This window comes from Nyctibius grandis, chromosome 26, assembly GCF_013368605.1.
Source record: "Nyctibius grandis isolate bNycGra1 chromosome 26, bNycGra1.pri, whole genome shotgun sequence".
Taxonomy (NCBI): Eukaryota; Metazoa; Chordata; class Aves; order Nyctibiiformes; family Nyctibiidae; genus Nyctibius; species Nyctibius grandis.
Window position 1 is genome coordinate 5,908,099 of NC_090683.1, and position 16,402 is coordinate 5,924,500.

The 16,402-nt window shown below is 51.0% G+C and overlaps 2 protein-coding genes, 1 long non-coding RNA gene and 10 other non-coding genes across 14 annotated transcripts; 1 reads left to right on the forward strand and 12 right to left on the reverse strand.

Annotated features, from left to right (window-relative positions):
- Positions 1–420: 420 nt before the first annotated feature.
- On the reverse strand, positions 421–7,374 carry CWC25 (CWC25 spliceosome associated protein homolog). Its single transcript, XM_068418767.1, has 10 exons — positions 7,309–7,374; positions 6,765–6,937; positions 6,301–6,537; positions 5,513–5,582; positions 4,865–4,992; positions 4,570–4,639; positions 3,974–4,164; positions 3,311–3,397; positions 2,553–2,714; positions 421–1,278 (listed from the first exon to the last, which is right to left on the reverse strand). Exons 1-10 carry the CDS (start codon positions 7,324–7,326, stop codon positions 1,164–1,166), a joined length of 1,251 nt encoding a protein of 416 aa, XP_068274868.1. The 5' UTR covers positions 7,327–7,374; the 3' UTR covers positions 421–1,163.
- Positions 7,375–7,441: 67 nt separating this feature from the next.
- LOC137673885 (uncharacterized) lies at positions 7,442–12,803 on the forward strand. 2 transcript variants are annotated; one of them, XR_011049784.1, is made up of 2 exons: positions 7,442–7,524; positions 12,432–12,803. It is a non-coding gene; the product is annotated as an uncharacterized lncRNA (long non-coding RNA). The 2 variants fall into 2 exon arrangements; XR_011049785.1 differs by having other exon boundaries at positions 7,449–7,533.
- Positions 8,842–8,913, reverse strand: TRNAC-GCA (transfer RNA cysteine (anticodon GCA)). Its single transcript has one exon. It is a non-coding gene; the product is annotated as a tRNA-Cys (tRNA).
- On the reverse strand, positions 9,269–9,340 carry TRNAC-GCA (transfer RNA cysteine (anticodon GCA)). Its single transcript has one exon. It is a non-coding gene; the product is annotated as a tRNA-Cys (tRNA).
- TRNAC-GCA (transfer RNA cysteine (anticodon GCA)) lies at positions 9,703–9,774 on the reverse strand. The gene has a single exon. It is a non-coding gene; the product is annotated as a tRNA-Cys (tRNA).
- TRNAC-GCA (transfer RNA cysteine (anticodon GCA)) lies at positions 10,204–10,275 on the reverse strand. Its single transcript has one exon. It is a non-coding gene; the product is annotated as a tRNA-Cys (tRNA).
- Positions 10,632–10,703, reverse strand: TRNAC-GCA (transfer RNA cysteine (anticodon GCA)). Its single transcript has one exon. It is a non-coding gene; the product is annotated as a tRNA-Cys (tRNA).
- On the reverse strand, positions 11,059–11,130 carry TRNAC-GCA (transfer RNA cysteine (anticodon GCA)). Its single transcript has one exon. It is a non-coding gene; the product is annotated as a tRNA-Cys (tRNA).
- Positions 11,419–11,490, reverse strand: TRNAC-GCA (transfer RNA cysteine (anticodon GCA)). The gene has a single exon. It is a non-coding gene; the product is annotated as a tRNA-Cys (tRNA).
- Positions 11,778–11,849, reverse strand: TRNAC-GCA (transfer RNA cysteine (anticodon GCA)). Its single transcript has one exon. It is a non-coding gene; the product is annotated as a tRNA-Cys (tRNA).
- A 1,162-nt stretch (positions 12,804–13,965) lies between the features above and the next one.
- On the reverse strand, positions 13,966–15,891 carry RPL23 (ribosomal protein L23). The gene is made up of 5 exons (XM_068418738.1): positions 15,814–15,891; positions 15,467–15,550; positions 15,073–15,201; positions 14,319–14,432; positions 13,966–14,094 (listed from the first exon to the last, which is right to left on the reverse strand). The coding sequence occupies exons 1-5, from the start codon at positions 15,824–15,826 to the stop codon at positions 14,012–14,014; spliced, it is 423 nt and encodes a 140-aa protein (XP_068274839.1). The 5' UTR covers positions 15,827–15,891; the 3' UTR covers positions 13,966–14,011.
- On the reverse strand, positions 14,783–14,915 carry LOC137673990 (small nucleolar RNA SNORA21). The gene has a single exon (XR_011049789.1). It is a non-coding gene; the product is annotated as a small nucleolar RNA SNORA21 (small nucleolar RNA).
- Positions 15,892–16,243: 352 nt separating the features above from the next.
- TRNAC-GCA (transfer RNA cysteine (anticodon GCA)) lies at positions 16,244–16,315 on the reverse strand. The gene has a single exon. It is a non-coding gene; the product is annotated as a tRNA-Cys (tRNA).
- Between the last annotated feature and the right edge of the window lie 87 nt (positions 16,316–16,402).

Sequence of the window (16,402 nt, forward strand, 5' to 3'; positions counted from 1 at the left end):
GGAAAGGGCTGGGCGGAGGGAGAGGGAAAGGGGAAACAAAGCGTCCTTCCCTCCTCCTCTTCCCAGAGATGGTCTCGCCCAGTTGGCGTGACGTACCCGCCCAAGCCACGCCCCGTTCTGAACGGGCCAATAGGCAGTGAGGCGCTTGGAATTATGAATGGGCTGCTACACACGTCACCGGCCGCCGTTTAAAGGGCGAGGAGAGGGGCCGGGGCGGCGCGGGGCCCCCCTGGAGCCCACCCGGGGCCCGGCGGCACCGGGGCCGGGGCACACGGGCTGGAGCGAGTCCGGCGCTCGGATACACCCGGAAAGGGGCTGCTGCTGCCAGGTACAGCCGGCCGGGCCCTCCCCAAACCTCCCCTTGGACATGAGGTCTACCCCTGCCCCTCCCACCCCTCAAAACTCATTTAAAAATGACAGTAAAGTCTCTTAATTTTTTTTTTTTAAAAAAAATCTACACTGCTGTACATATACACATTACTTACATTACAAAATCCCAGAGAAATACCTGCCGTATCAGCTACGCTCTGCTCATTTCCTTCCCCTTCGAAGCAGCTCCCTTTGGGTCAAACACCGTTCAAATCTGTGAGCAACCAAATAACGGCTACAGGTATCTTGCAGAGTCATCTACCACCACCCTCCAAACCCACACCTGAAATGGTGACAGTATGGAACTGGGTTTGGCTGTTACTTGTGCAGCTTTATCAAATTCCATGAAATTAACTCACAGGTGAATTTGTCCTACTCCGATCTTTAAGGACTAACAAAAATAGGTGTTTTCGCTCTGTCATATAAAGAGCTCAGACAATCCACCCAATATAGAAAGCAGTTACCACCTGGCATAATCTGGTAATAACAATATACAAAAATGATACCAGTCAAGGTGGAGAGAGAAGGAAAAGCTCTGGCAATACGTTAAAAATAGAATACAAAGGCTCACGAGTTCTCCAGCAAAGGTTTGCTTGCAAGGTCATACTCATTACAAATGTATTTGCAATGCCAGAAGTCCAGAACACGCTGTGGGCTGCAGCACAGAAATCCAGCGCCTCTCTGGGAGATGGTAACTGGTCCTGCAGAGAGCAGTGGGTGTGTGCTGGAGGTCTCTCACCTTTGGGGATAAGTGTCCATTTAACTTCTGCACAGGAGCAGAGGAAGAACAAGTTTCATCTCTGCATGAAGTTTTTTTCCAAGGCAGCGGGAGTTCTCTGAAGGGAGTGGATGTTGCGTTTCACCCGATCTTCTAGGGTGGAAGTAGATGCACTCTCTAGTTTTAAGCGACTGCAGAAAATTGAAGCAAAGATAGAAATCAGAATCTCTTTCCAAACATTATGGCATTTCTAGCAGGATTCACCATCCCCAAGACACCTACCTAAATTAATGTGACATAGAAAACAGAAATTATTTCATATTAAAGTCTGCACTGAAAGAACCGAACAGCTTTTATCTTGGCTTGTAACAGATTCAATGCCTTATTTAAGGTCAGCGCTCAGAAATATATTTTCGGTAGCTCTCAGCTCCTCCATCTTCCAAATATAACCAACCGTTAATTACAAACGCATCCGTCACAGGGGACGTGGTTGCTGTCTGTGAAGCAAACGAGGGAAATGCAATGTGTTCCTGAACTGAGAGCAGCCGTCCCCTGGGAGCCCGAACGCCAGGGCTCGTGCTGTGAATGACTCCGTTAGCTACAGGAGGGAGAAGGGATCCTTGTGACCACTCGCTTTCTTCTGCTGCTTCAGATCACACTGCTGTGCTTTTCTGAATGATCTCCTCATGCCTGTCTCCCTCTTGAAACAACATGCCAATAAACATCAAATCTCTCAGCTCATCCAGTTGCTTCTGCACAGGGAAACATGCAAAAACCTCTCTCCGTGAGACATTTTGCTCATGGAGAAAATCTACTGTGATTTTAAGCCCCTCTGATGCGATCCCAGCTCTGGGCAGCTTCAGGAATTAAGTATACATTCTCCTCTGATTAATTTATAGAGCCTGGAGTATACTTTATGTTACAGCAACTCCATAATACACAGCTGCCATAGGATTTTTGTTAACACACCACTGCACTTTCCGGAGGGCCTCATGCCACTCCGATTTCCTTTGCCTACCACGTGCACAAGGGACTGTAAGTTACCACCTGCGTTTAGAAATTAGAAGTGGTTTGATTTCTCATCGAGCACAGGTTTGAGTCCCTCAAGCTCTTGGCACAATGACTCCCAGTGGACTTGCAGGCCTAACGCTGTTGCAAGCTCCTAAAACCAGAACTTTTTAATATCTGCATGTAAACCACTGCGAGGTATTTCTACAGATTGGCCAAAACCAACTGATGACCGGTTTCCAAGTCTGACTACCAAGGCCACCATAGAAACAGCTGTGTTTTGGATTAAGAAGAGAATTTGGGAAGAGTAGATGTCATCAGTTCTAATGTACAACACAGCAGAGATGGATCTTACACCTTAATCTGAAACACCTCAAACGTTGAGGCCATCACTCGCTCCCCAGAAGCTGTGGCCTCTATTTCCCTGAATGAAAAAGCAGATTAAAAAGACACTCACTTGAAGAACTTCCCATCTCGGGAGTGCAGTTTCTCCAGCTCTCGCTCCAGCTCCTCCTCCTTGCGGTGTTTCCTCAGGTTGTTTGCTCTCTCCTCTTCCCTCCACTTGGCATTTTCCATCATTTCCTGGCGCTTACGCTCTAGTTCCTCTGGAGAGATCTTCCTGTTGGTGTAGAAAACACCACTGCTATGAACCAATGGCATGGTGGGGCCCAACCCCCTCTTGCTTTCCATTCTTTAAGATGATTTACAATCCCCCAAATTAGGGGTGTTTAACATGTTTTTTCTTCTTTGGTAGCCAATCAGCAAAGCTTGTAAGTACATGTCTAAATGTTCTCCTTTACCATGTCCCTACCAAGAGTCTCTTTTTCTCCTCTTTTCAGCCTTCTTGTTGTTAATTGACTGGTAAGATGATGCTGTCAAGGTCATATTTTCCTGATGACAGTGAAACAGAATGCTTCTAATTAACAGTCCATGGGACAAAGACTGACTTCACATTACTGCCTTGCACAGTGATGCGAGACCCATGGAGAACCAGCAACCACGTGAATGGGTTTGGGAAGCTGTCCAAGGTGTTAACACCAATCAAGCTCAAGAGCACCAAACTGGGCACTTCCAGACTCTCTGTCTGACTTTCAGACATTCGATTCGATTTATTTTAGTTAATAGAATAAAATTTGGTTCTCAGATTACACCCAGCTGTTTCAAAGTCACCAGGACAACTTCCATCCAAAAGCACAGGGACCAGATCTTGCTTACCTTGTGTAACCAGGAGCATGCTGTCGTCGATAGCTCTTCTTTGGGGAAGGGCTTCTGGCTCTCCCTTTCTCCTCCCGATTGCTGTGTCTGTAACCCAGAAATACCCTTCTTAGGACAGATGAACATACATTATCACACCTCTAAACCTTCCCTGGATGTTTTGTATATGTTCTGAAACCAAGACATCTCCCATAACTGCAGGACTGCTGCCTGTCCACTTGGAAAACAAATTCCAATGACTCTTAATATACTGTAAATTTCCACCTATTTTTACTCAGTTTTAATTATTTTATCAGCAAACAATAAACACCTGGAGCCTGATTTTATCAGCAATTAATAAAGATAATTCAACAATTATAAATAACTTTTAAAGGGAATCGGTAGCCCAAATAAAGCACAGTCACAAGCATTACCTAAAGGGTGTAGCTAGAAAGAGGGTGTCCCAAATGAAGAGTACAATTGCAGACAGCACGTCCCCTCCAGGAGCCAACCTCTGTGCTTCTGCACAACTGCACAGCTCCTGCCTTTACACCCAGAACGGAGCAACAGCGTGGCCAGAACACAGGTATAGTAGAAGGAGACTGAGTAAGAGGGATTTTGATTCTAGAGAACTCCCACACCGGCAGCCCTAGGTTTACATGATCCAGGTTTAGCCACACTCACTGTTTACTGTGTCTAGAAGGAGATCTTGACCCCCCACGTCCAGATTGTTCTGAATTCTTCTTGCTAGAGCGTCTCTGAGGAGAGCGGGACTGGCTCCTGGACCTGGAGCGATCCCAGTGCTTGGGGGGGGCCCTCTCCTGGCCGGCAGCTGGAGAGCTCCGAGACCTGTGGCTCCGGTCAGAGTCTCTAACCTGCAATTCAAAAGTGTCTTTCAGGAGAGACGTCCTGTAAGAGCACAACATCATCTCACTTCCTAGGTTCTTATTGACACCTGTGTCTAAAAAGATTATTTCTGGATCACATTCAGTAAACCAAACAGCCAAGACAGCCAAGCAGAGTATTGGAACAGATGGGTAACTCTGTGAAGAGAAGCCAAATAAAGCTTAACCTGAATTCAGAGCAGAGAAAAGTCCTACCAGGATCTGAACTGCTTCAGTTTCAAGGCTTAGATGGCTCCAAATTGAATCTGAACTTTATTATATCATATCCCCCTCGTAACCCTCGTCTAGCCAGTGAAGCAGTCTGGCAACAAACTGCCATAACTCTCACTCTTCCTAACTCAGGGCACAAGAGCTGTGCAAAACACACGTACTCACTTGCAAGCCATATCCTGCGACTTTGGAAAGAGCTGGTTTCCAGGAGGAACTGTTCATCCTCTTCTGAGATCTAAAGAGAAAACAGAAGTAGGTGAAATTCAAGAATGTTTTTTAACACTAAGAAGTCATAAAAATAATTTAATGTTGCAAAAACAATAAAGTAACACTACAGAAACATTTAGGCCAATTAAGAGCATTAATTAGAAAGATAAGACCTCAACAAGAGCATTTGAAAGACATGAAAAACAGATAACCAGAAAACAAGGTATTTTTACTATAAAACCTCAAAACATACTTATTTTTGCTTCGCTCCTCATCACTGCTGTCACTGCCACTGCTTGAACTACGACGTCGATGTTTCTTGTGCTTCTTCTTCTTCTCTTTCTTCTTCTTTTTCTCTTTTTTATCTAAACTGTTCTGCAGCTATAAAGCAAGACACCATTTCATTAGTAATAATTACTGTCCCTACACTTGGGCAGTCAGTATCAAAGGCAAAGTAACAGAGTTCTCTGTGGAAAGGCCCCGGAACAAAACCTAAACCATTTAACAAGGTCCTCTCTCAACACTGAAGAGCTTAATGGAGTCTTCCCTAGTGTCACTCTGGTATCGGTGCATGTCAAATCCTATGTCTGTGATCACTCTGTAGTATTAAATCAACAATTAACCACTAGCTAAAAAAAAGTACACCAGAAGCACGAGAAGAGTAAAATAACACTGAATTTGAAACGAAGATAAATTAATTTCTGCCAAGAGAGTCATAAAGAACCTTGTTCTATTATATACTGATTATAGAAAGCTGAATTTATTCTGTTTTTCTGTGAAAAAGTCAGGAAAGGAACTCAGCTCCTGATCCTAAACAATACTAATTTTGATCTATGATCCTCTCCTTGGTTCAGTGTGTTCTGTGCTTTGAGTCTGTAAAGGAGTACTGAGATACACCTACCAATTCTTTGATTTTCTTCATTTTAACAGGATTATTCAAAACTTCTCTCTTCTTTTCCTCCTCCTTCTTTCTAAAGCAGAAAAAATAATATTACTATTTTCAAACAACTGAAAATATCATGTTTTCATGAAAGACACCAATCAAGCACAAGCTCTAAAAACATATAAAGGGGGAAAATAGGCAAGTTTTGTACATTCAGCAAAACAGATCCAGCTAAGGAGGAGTCTGTCCTTTTCTTCTCCACTTAAGAAAGCAACTAGTAGGGTAAACAAAAATTGTTCTGTTCCCATCAACGTGCCTACAACACTAATAAATGCTGGAACTCTCAGAGCAGCCCAGATACAGTCACGTACACATAAAAGGGTGAGCTAAGCTGGTAAGAGACGAATTGATGTGGAATAATAATCTTTACATTTATACATGTTTACCAGCTTACAGCTGGATGATCTACAGGATGATCATCAGCTCGTTCAGATCACGAAATCTCAGACTTGAAACCAAGTCAGCAAAGTTATCCAGAAGCAGAAAACTGACCCAAATATGTTATTTGACATTGTGTTGTGGTTCCCAGAACACATCACCAAAATCCTACTGGTCATGTAAGTGGCTGGTGAGCTCTCTGCGGCCAGGACTGCCACGTACAGCCCAGAGCTCACAAACAGGCAGTGTAGCTCTGAGGAACAGACACACCAGCAGTCTTTACAAAGATAAATCAGATGGCTCTTAGCGAGTGGCTACTAGCGATGCTTTGCCTGATCTACTACCGCTTTCAGCTCCACATTTAGTACCTGATCATGAAAAGTGGATCCTCCCGGATTTTGTTTGCCATATCTAGGACAGAATTGGCACCTGTCTTGGCAAAAATGGAGCCTGGGAGAAGTCCTGTCTCATTGGAGCAGCCGGCATCTTTGTCTTCAGTCTTCTCAAAGATGTATTTGTCCACAGGGCGACCCATAAGGTACTCCTCTCTGTTCACCATGCCTCCAGGACCCTGGTACATCCACTCCAGCTTCTCTTCTCTTTTCCTGTTGTAAACATGATCATCTTATTGCCCTTCTCACAGTTCTAAAGTTACACGTTAAGGCGCTGGCTTATGAAGGTGAGTGGAAACATTTTGGCATCAGAGACATTAAACCAAGGGCTCTCTCAGAGGCACTGGGAACACCTGCAGCACCTCACCAGACAGTGCTTGGCCCCAGAGAATGGCCAGGGCTGGTAACCACCAGTTTGGGGGGCACCAGCACCACCTCACCTGACGGTGCCCATGTCCTCAGCGTATCGCTGCATCTCCTCACGCGCGCGCTCCTCCTGCAGCTCCCGCTGCAGCTCCTCGATCTTCTTCCGCTCGGCTTCATGCTTCTGCTCGGCTTTCCACACCTTCTCCACATTGCGCAGGGTCTGGGGGTGCCAGCTCTTCTTCAAGTTCTGCAGGAGACGGGAGACCGGACCGGGACCGTTAACAAAGCGCCACCAAACGCCTCCCGCGGGTCGCTACAGGCCTCCCCTCGCCGGTAGCCACGGGGAAGGGCCCGCTCAGAGCCGCGCTCGCCCGCAGACCTCCCACACTCTTCTGTCGAGGCCCACAGAACACGTCACAAGTGTTCCCGCCACACCGAGACCCGCTGGGACCGACAGCTCCGCTGCCAGGGCCGGGAAACCGCCGCAGGCCCCGGCGAACCGGCGCGTCCCGGGCCCGCCGCCCGCCTGACAGCGAGCCCGAGCCCAGCGCGGCGCCCGGAGCCCCGGGGGACGCTCTCGGCCCCGCTCAGCGCCCCCCGGCCCAGGCCCCCCCTCACCAGGTCGCCTCCCCCCATCGCTGCGGTCGCCTCAGCTCTTCCCCCGCGACTACCGGGACCGGATGTGCGTCATCACGACGCACCGCCTCCGGTGCATCTTCCGCGCGGCGCTGTTCAGAGACGTCACTTCCGCCGCGGCGCTGAGGGACGCCGGCAAGATGGCGGGCGGAGGCGGCGGAGCGGAGCCGGGCACAGCCGGCCCCGAGGAGTCCCCCGGTGCGTTCGGTAGGGAAAAGAAAAAACCCAACCCAAACCACACCGAAACAGCCCCAAAAGTGTTTAAAGCACGAGCGTGACCCCCCGGGGAAAGGAGCTGCTTGAACGGCGTGGAGCACGCGGGGCTCCCGTGTCCCTGCCGGGGCGGTGCCCCAAGCGCCGCCGGTACCGTAAGGACAGGGCCTGGTGTAGCTGTGAGCGGGGCTGCGGGTTGTTTTCTTTCCCCACATCAGCGGCCGATACCCCGCGGGGTGTTGCTCGCATTGGGGTGTCCCTGAGCGAAAGCAGAGCAGAGGTTTCAGCCACACGCAGCTGGAGGCCTTTGGTGTGGGGAGCGGGGGATGCTGCTCAGCCCCGCTGCTCCTGGGGGGTCTGGGTCCACTCTGGCTCAGCAGAAGAAAACCATTACCACCAAGAGACCCTGCGGTGGGATATGGTCTGAAATGGGATATTATTTGCAATTTTCTATTGTCCACGCTAGTCTGCTGTGTTTGCGAGAGACAACCGGTTTGTTTTTATGTTGCATTGGAACTATGACAAGATCTGAGCATGTTTCAAATAAAGGTGGTAGAAGCAATCTTGGAGGAGTGCCTAGGAATGAGGGTTAGTAATTTAAACAGGACATAATTCACGGGGCAAGTTTGTCAGGGTGTTATAATTACAACCACGCGCTGAATGCCTGTTCTGGCTCGCTGTCAAACCGCTCCTGCAGGGCAGCGTTTAGCAGGAGCCCCGTGGAGTTCCGTAGCCTTGGCAGCGCCCGGGGCAGGGTTAGAACCGGCGATCTCCGGGTTCCCGGCCCGGAGCGTTGCCCCTGAGCCACTTTTTCCCGCCAAACGCCCGCCCCCGGAGCCCCGCGCCGGGGGGGCGTGGCTCAGGGGCAGCGCGTCCGGCTGCGGGCCCGGGGGTGCAGCGTTCGAGCCCCGGGGGGGGACGGACAGCGATAGCCGAGGCTGGAGCCGTCACTGGGCAAACCTGCCCCGGGCTGCTCTGTACATCCCAGCCCCAGCTCCCTTCAGGGAACAGCTCAGCAGATTCCCCTCTTCAGAAGGACATTATACACAATGTTTACTGCTTAAATTAATGGCAATTACTCAGACAGGAAAAACTAGACCAGCAGCACCTCTGTTGAGCCAGCTGATCTGTGCGTACGTGCAGTATTCAGGAGAAGAGAGGGAAAAACGTCAAAGTCTGATTTCATGCTTGGCAAAAGATCACCAAGTGATTTCCAAGACTTCAGAGGGGCAAAAAAGTCTCTCCATAGTGTGTGTGTGCGGACAGTCTGGAAGAAGAAAGGGTGAAAAAGCAGCTAAAGAGAGGGGGCACCTGGAGTTGAACCAGGGACCTCTTGATCTGCAGTCAAATGCTCTACCACTGAGCTATACCCCCCTGGCACAGCACCTGCACAGGGAGGTTTTAAAAAGATTTCTATGAGAGTGCCAAATTTCTATGTCTACTGGTTAGACACTTTTTCCTTGACAGCCCCCTGTGCACCTTCATGTAGCTGCCAAAGGCTGTACAGAAAATTTCTACAGAGAATCATAGAGAAGTACACACAGGGAATAGTTACACACTGCACAACTCCTGCAGTTTCCTAATAGTCATCAGGGCCTCAGTTCCTTCAATGCTGAAGCACAGAAACCAAACTTCACCATATAGCACAAGCTCACCAACCCTAGAAGAGCTCTCCACCTGCTTTCTGGGACAAATTTTAGGCAAAAGGGAGGCTGAAGGAGAAGAAGAGAGGGGGCACCTGGAGTTGAACCAGGGACCTCTTGATCTGCAGTCAAATGCTCTCCCACTGAGCTACACCCCCCTGGCACAGCACCTGCACGGGGAGGTTTTAAAAACATTTCTATGGAGAGCCAAGTTTCTTGTCCACTGGTTAAGACTCTTACTTGACAGCCCCCTGTGCACCTTCATGTGCCTGCCAAAGGCTGTACAGACAATTACTACAGAGAATTAAGAACAGGGAGAAGTACACACAGACAGGGAGTAGCTACTCACACAGCAGACAACCCCTGCAGTTTCCTAATAGTCAGGGCCTCAGTAACTTGAATAATGGAGCGCAGAAACCCACATTCAATGCCCAGAACAGGCTCACCAACCCTAGAAGAGCTCTCCATCTGCTTTCTGGGACAAATTTTAGGCAAAAGGGAGGCTGAAGGAGAAGAAAGGAGGGGGCACCTGGAGTTGAACCAGGGACCTCTTGATCTGCAGTCAAATGCTCTACCACTGAGCTATACCCCCTGGGTCAGCCCTCATCCAAGGAGCAATTAAAAACTAATATGGATAGCTCAGATTTTATGTCCAGCTGCTCAGATCGTTCTATATGACAGCACTCTCTTTTGCATGCTAATGTACGAGCAAAATTGTCCACAGAAAGTTACTGCAGATGATCTGGAGACAAACACACGCAGGCAGGCTCTAACTACACACACAAACTAGATCCCCGGCAGTTTCCTCACAGAGCAAAACAACTACGAGGGCCAAGCAACCAGAATTGTGTCTTTGCTTTGTCACTGACACGGATATTTATTTTAGGAGCAAGTGTTTACTCAAGTGTTCACTACCTTGTGCCCTGGAGTTCAGAGCCCTGCCTTCGGTGCACAGCACAGGCACGGTGGATCTCAGAGGGAGGAACGCACCTCATTTTCTCCTGGAAAAAGCACAACCCAAAGGGGGCACCTGGAGTTGAACCAGGGACCTCTTGATCTGCAGTCAAATGCTCTCCCACTGAGCTATACCCCCCTGGCACAGCACCTTCTCAGGGAGATTTTTAAAACATTTCTGTAGAGAGCCAAGTTTCTTGTCCACTGGTTAAGACTCTTTTACTTGACAGCCCCCTGTGCACCTTCATGTGCCTGCCAAAGGCTGTACAGACAATTACTACAGAGAATCAGAGAGAAGTACACACAGACAGAGAGTAGTTACTCACACTGCACAACCCCTGCAGTTTCCTAATACTCAGAGCCTCAGTTCCTTCGACGCTGAATCTCAGAAACCAACATTCAATGCACAGCACAGACTCCCAAGACCCAAGGAGAGCTCCCCACCTTCTTTCTGGGACAAATTTTGGCAAAAGGGAGGCTGAAGGAGAAGAAAATAGGGGGCACCTGGAGTTGAACCAGGGACCTCTTGATCTGCAGTCAAATGCTCTACCACTGAGCTATACCCCCTTGGCAAATAAACTTCTCAGGGAGATTTTTTAAATGTTCATACAGAGACACAAGTTTCCTGTCCACTGGTTAGACTCTTTTACTTGACAGCCCTCTCTGCACCTTCACGTAGCTGCCAAAGGCTGTACATAAGACTTCGACAGAGAATCATAGACAGAGAAGTACACACAGTGAGTAGTTACACACTGCACAACTCCTGCAGTTTCCTAATAGTCGTCAGGGCCTCAGTTCCTTCGATGCTGAAGCACAGAAACCAACCTTCACCGTATAGCACAGGTTCACCACTCCTAGAAGAGCTCCCCACCTTCTTTCTGGGACAAATTTTGGCAAAAGGAAGGTTGAAGGAGAAGAAAAGAGGGGGCACCTGGAGTTGAACCAGGGACCTCTTGATCTGCAGTCAAATGCTCTACCACTGAGCTATACCCCCTGCACACACACCTGCCAACTCGCCAACAAAACAATATTTAAAGTATGTTTGTCCCCAGTTTTTGTCCTCTCTGTTCCACAGGAATCAAACCAAGGAAATCCTGCTGCGGACATTGCAAGGCTGAAATGTGACAGCAGCAAAGACAAACCCTTCCAAGAATAGAACAGAAAAATCTATAGAGGTGAAGACAGAAAAATCTTTTACTGTCTCAGGAGGCTGAAAAATCCGAAAGCTGTGCTGCTTGTCCTTCAGCAAACACCCCAAAATCCAGGAAAAAGCCAGGTTGTGAGGGGGCACCCAGATTTGAACTGGGGACCTCTTGATCTGCAGTCAAATGCTCTCCCACTGAGCTATACCCCCCACCTGCTGCACCCCTCCCCAGCAGAAATGTCCCAATTAATTACCAACAATCACAGCAAATGTCCACAAATTAATCCCAGGACAGAACAGCAGCTTCTCATGAAATACTCATCTCTTTCCTCAGAACCCCCCCAGTGTCAGCCCTCTTCTCTCGAGGGAATCTGCTGCTTTACAGCTCCCCAGCACCTGGTCAAAGGGCAGACGGAGCCTGCAGAGAGTTTGGGGGAAAAAACATTGAAATCAAGAGCTCCAAACCAACTTTTTCTGGAGAAAAAGAAGGAAAAGGGAGGGGGCACCCGGATTTGAACCGGGGACCTCTTGATCTGCAGTCAAATGCTCTGCCCCTGAGCTATACCCCCATGTGGGCAGCAGTGCCAGGGACAGCTCCTGTGGGCAGTGACGAGGCGGCTCCGCTGCATTCCACTGCCTGCACTCCCACACCTGCACTGCTGCCTCTCGCACCCAACAGCCCTCACAACACCCCTCATTTCACCTCAACCCCCACCCCAGCGCTCTCACCACTCTTACAACCAGGCCTCTGAGGGCTCAGCTCATCGATTCCCTAAATTCCCTAAAATGTCCCATCATGGAGAAGAAAAAAGAACACTTTCAACCACTGACTTCAAGACACCGCTCAAGGCACTCGGCTGCACCTCGCTTTGCTCTCGGGGTGTGCCCTGCCATCAGAGAGCACATCAGCCTCCCAGAGGAGTTACCTGCCATGACACCTCCCACACTGCCCACAGCCTCTGTCTTCCCAGGGACAGGGGAACAGAAACACCCAAAGCCTTTCACACAACTATCATGCTGTGCCCTGCCTCCAAAAAAAGTCTTCACAAATCAAAAACCCAGCACAAGCTGTTACAATAGATCAAGGGGGACATCTTTATTTTAGTGGTGGTTTCTTACTTGTAAGCAGGTCTCTCTCTCTCTCCCCCCAGGTCTGAGGAACAGCTCCTTCATCACCAGTGGACTGGAAAGACGGTCACCACTCCGAGACATCAGCTTCAGCCGCGGGTTTGGAGTGTTGTGGTGACAGCCAGAGCGCCTGCCGTGCCCGTCCGGGGGTTCCAGCTCTGCTGGGAAGAAGCCACGACCGCTCGCCTGCTCCGTGGAACGGCCTGTAGAGAAGAAACCTGCCCTCAGTCCATGTAAGCCCGTTCCCAAGTTTCCCCTCCCCAGCTGCTGCCAGCACCCAGCTCCCCATTACCCAGTGGGAATGTCTGAGAAAATTCTTAGGCCACAGGATTTTGCAGATTCGTGTTGGTTAGGCCAAACTGCTGTTTCAAAACACTTTACAAACCACCACAAGACCCTGGTGCTCTTGTCCATCATTTACCTACATTTGTGCTACAGGATCTCTGAGGCTTTGTTCCCTTCACCACTATAACCTCCCTGCACTGAAAGCCTCAGGACAAGCCCAGAAGCATCTCAGAAATCTCTAAGGGAGAAGTGAAGCATGCTGTGGGAAGAGCTTTGTGCAGGGCAGAGCCAAGCCCAACCACAGCAGGGGCTGCCTGAGGTATGTGCTGCAGCCAGTCCCAGGAGCAGCACCCCATTACCTGCCCTGGGGCCCCAGCAGCACTGTGTGCTGGGGCCAGTCTGGGTGTTACAGGGCACCAGGGCCACAATATCCAGGACAAAAATCACCTGTTTTCACAGGCAAGCGCAGGTACAAGGCAACCTCTCTACCCCTCCAGCAGCCCTTGCTCAGGAGGGCCAAGAAACAAGCTGACCTGCAGCTCACATCCCAACGCATCCCTGGCCCTGCTTCAGCCAGGGAGGAACAGCAGGAAAACTACAAGCAACTTCACATCACACAAGGGGCTTTCACAGACATACCTTTCAACTCTCATCTTGAAGGTTCAGATCATCCTTTCTACTTGCAATTAGGAATCAACTTCAGGGCCTGTTTCACCACTGATGGAGGGTTTAGGGGCATGTGCTTGAGCCACTACCTCAGCCAGCAGCAGCGACCTCAATGTGTCCTTGCACGTCTAAGAAATATTCTTCAGAGCTGCTGTCCACAGTGAACTCTGCAGCTCATGGTACAGATCTGTTTCAGACATTTCCCCTCCCCCAAAAAATCAGAGCAGTACCTCTAAAGCAGTTAAATTGCCTGTTCTGGAAGAAAATTCCAGACCTACAATTTTGTGAGCCCCTGTACGAAGGCTTCTTGTAGAAGGGCTTTTATAGACACCTCCTAGTTTCTATCCATGCATACAGAAATGGGATCAATTGAGTCAGTATTGCTAAAATTTAAGTCATTCCAGTGTAATGTGCTTCCAGATGTTACAGGAACCTGCCTGAAAAAGAGACTTGGCACTGGGTATTACCACTCCAAATCCCATTTTCCTGCTGAAGTACACATCCACACAAGGAGTTCCGTAAAAAGGTTTCCCAGCACTAACTCCCTCATTGTCCCACTGTCCTGCTCGGCAGAGGAGGTCGCTTTGGCAAGAAAGACACCACTGATTTGGTACAAGGACTTTTTATTTTATCTCGACGAAGATGAGCGCGTTTATGCAATGCTTCCTGCGTTGGAGGCTATCCTGGGCCACAGATCCGCACACTCCTTGGCCACGGGGCCTGTGATGGCAGAGCCTGGAAAAGAGAACAAGACAACAGCGTGTTACGAGGCCCAAGCGGGTGCAGAGATGGTTCAGGGCAACGTTTTACACGAACATTAGCTCAGCCCGACCGCGCTCTCCTACTCTGAGGAGAATCTGGGTCCTCTTCCCCTGCAGAGAGCTGCCCGCTGGCAGTGCCACCCCCCACCCTTCCCTGCCTTCCCCTCTCGCCCACTGCGGCAGGATTCTGGTCCGTACCTTTCATTTCACCTTTATTATTTACTATCACTCCTGCATTGTCTTCAAAATAGAGGAACACCCCGTCTTTTCTCCTGTACGATTTCCGCTGCCGAATGACCACTGCTGGGTGGACTGCAAAGAGAAATGAGCAGCTCGGTGTCACAAACACCCTGTTAACCACACAGTCCAGCAACAGACACCCCAGAGGGGCTGTTCTGCTGCAGCATCTACCTCCGTGCACAGGTTTGGTGTTTGTTTTATCTCACATTTGCAGTGCTTTGCTGAGAGAAGCCCTAGTTTATAGTCAGCAGTACACTTAAAACTGTCCCTGTAACGCTTACAGCTGTGTCTACACTTGGACAATTCAGAATTTTTCCACTTTCCCACCTTTATTTCTAAATATATCACTCATTCACAGACAATATTCAGCAAGAACTTCTCCCTTCCCCTCCAGAGCAGCAGCAAACCTTTTCTCCAAGGCAGGATGTCACACCACTGATTGAAATAAACAGCACAGGCTGCCACTTCACCCAAAAGCGATGCCTTTGCTCTGCCCTTCCACGACAACTCCCTGAGCCACTGCACGCAGACCCAGCAAGTGCTTTTTAGAAGGGTGGAGGTGACGCTCCAGGGGCTCGGTGCCCACCTTCTGCGTCAAGTTTGAGGGAGGAATCGTCCTCCCCTTGGCTGAGCAGCCTCTGCCTCTCCGTCCTGCGAAGGAGGGACGCTACAGCGCAGGCAGGAGCTGCGGGACTCAGCACTCCGCACTCACCCTTCTTCCTCAGCTCCGGCTTGCCCTTCTTCACGGTAGCCATCACCATGTCGCCCACGCCAGCCGCCGGCAGCCTGTTCAGGCGGCCCTTGATCCCCTTCACGGAGATGATGTACAGGTTCTTGGCACCTGCAGAGAGAAGCGCCGGCATTAACTGGGCTGCCCAGGCAGACGCTTCCGTGTCACATCACCGACTGCAGCCAACAGCACGGGCTGCTGCATCCCCCGGCGATACCTCCGCTATCTCCTGCCACACCTCACCGAGCCACAAGCACTGACCCCACAGGAGCTTTTCGGAAGGAAAAGTGATTTTTATGAACTCGTGTAACACCCGGCTGCCCTCCGCGTTACACCGGGCCTCCCCGGGCGGGGGCACGGCGGCGGCCGCGCTCACCTGTGTTGTCAGCGCAGTTGATCACAGCTCCCACCGGGAGACCGAGGGAGATGCGGAACTTCGCACCGGAGGAACCGCCACGTCCTGCGGGTCAAGAAGGAGACTAAGACCCCAGCGGCAGAGCACAAACGGGCTCCAGGCCCAGCCTGCGCCCCCCCGGGTTAGCGACACCGCCTGCGCCTTCCGCTCCAGGCCGGGACCTGACGCCGCTGCCCGGCCCCCAGCTCCGCCAGACCCCGCCCGAGCGGCCATCCGGGAGCCCCCCGCCCCAGGACGCCCCAGGACACCCCGGGACGGCGGATGGAGCCGGATAGAGCCGCCACCCCCCGGCCCAGCGCCCGCCTCACCTCGCTTCGACATCTTGGCGCCGGAAGAAAGGGCGGCGCGCGGGGCACGCCGGGATATGGGGCCGCGCCCCGCCCCTTCCGCGCCGGCAGACGTCACGTGGCGAGCCACGTGGCGCCGCGGGAAGTCACGTGGCGCCGGCGGCAGGGGCCCGCCGCGCCCCCTAGAGGCGGCGGGGGGCGGCGCCCCCGGTACCGGCAGCACCGGGAGGGGACGGGTACAGCCGCGGCCGGGCCGCCCCCGCAGCGCTGCGCTCCCCGCTCCCCACCGGCTGGCTCGGACCGGAGCCTGGGTCACGGGCAGCGGGGAAGGCTTTCGGACCGGTTCGCGGCGGCAACAATTTGGGGCGAAAATCCTCCTTTTTTGAGTTTCGGTTTCGGGGAAGAGGAGTGGAAGGAAGGAGAGGGAAAAGGGGGGAGAAAAATGAAAACAAGGGGGCACTCGGATTTGAACCGGGGACCTCTTGATCTGCAGTCAAATGCTCTGCCACTGAGCTATACCCCCGCGCGCTGAACACTGCTTTTGTCACTGCTTTCCTGCAGCACCACGTGAATCCTTCGGCCCCAGCGATCCTGCCAATTCCGGGGTAAA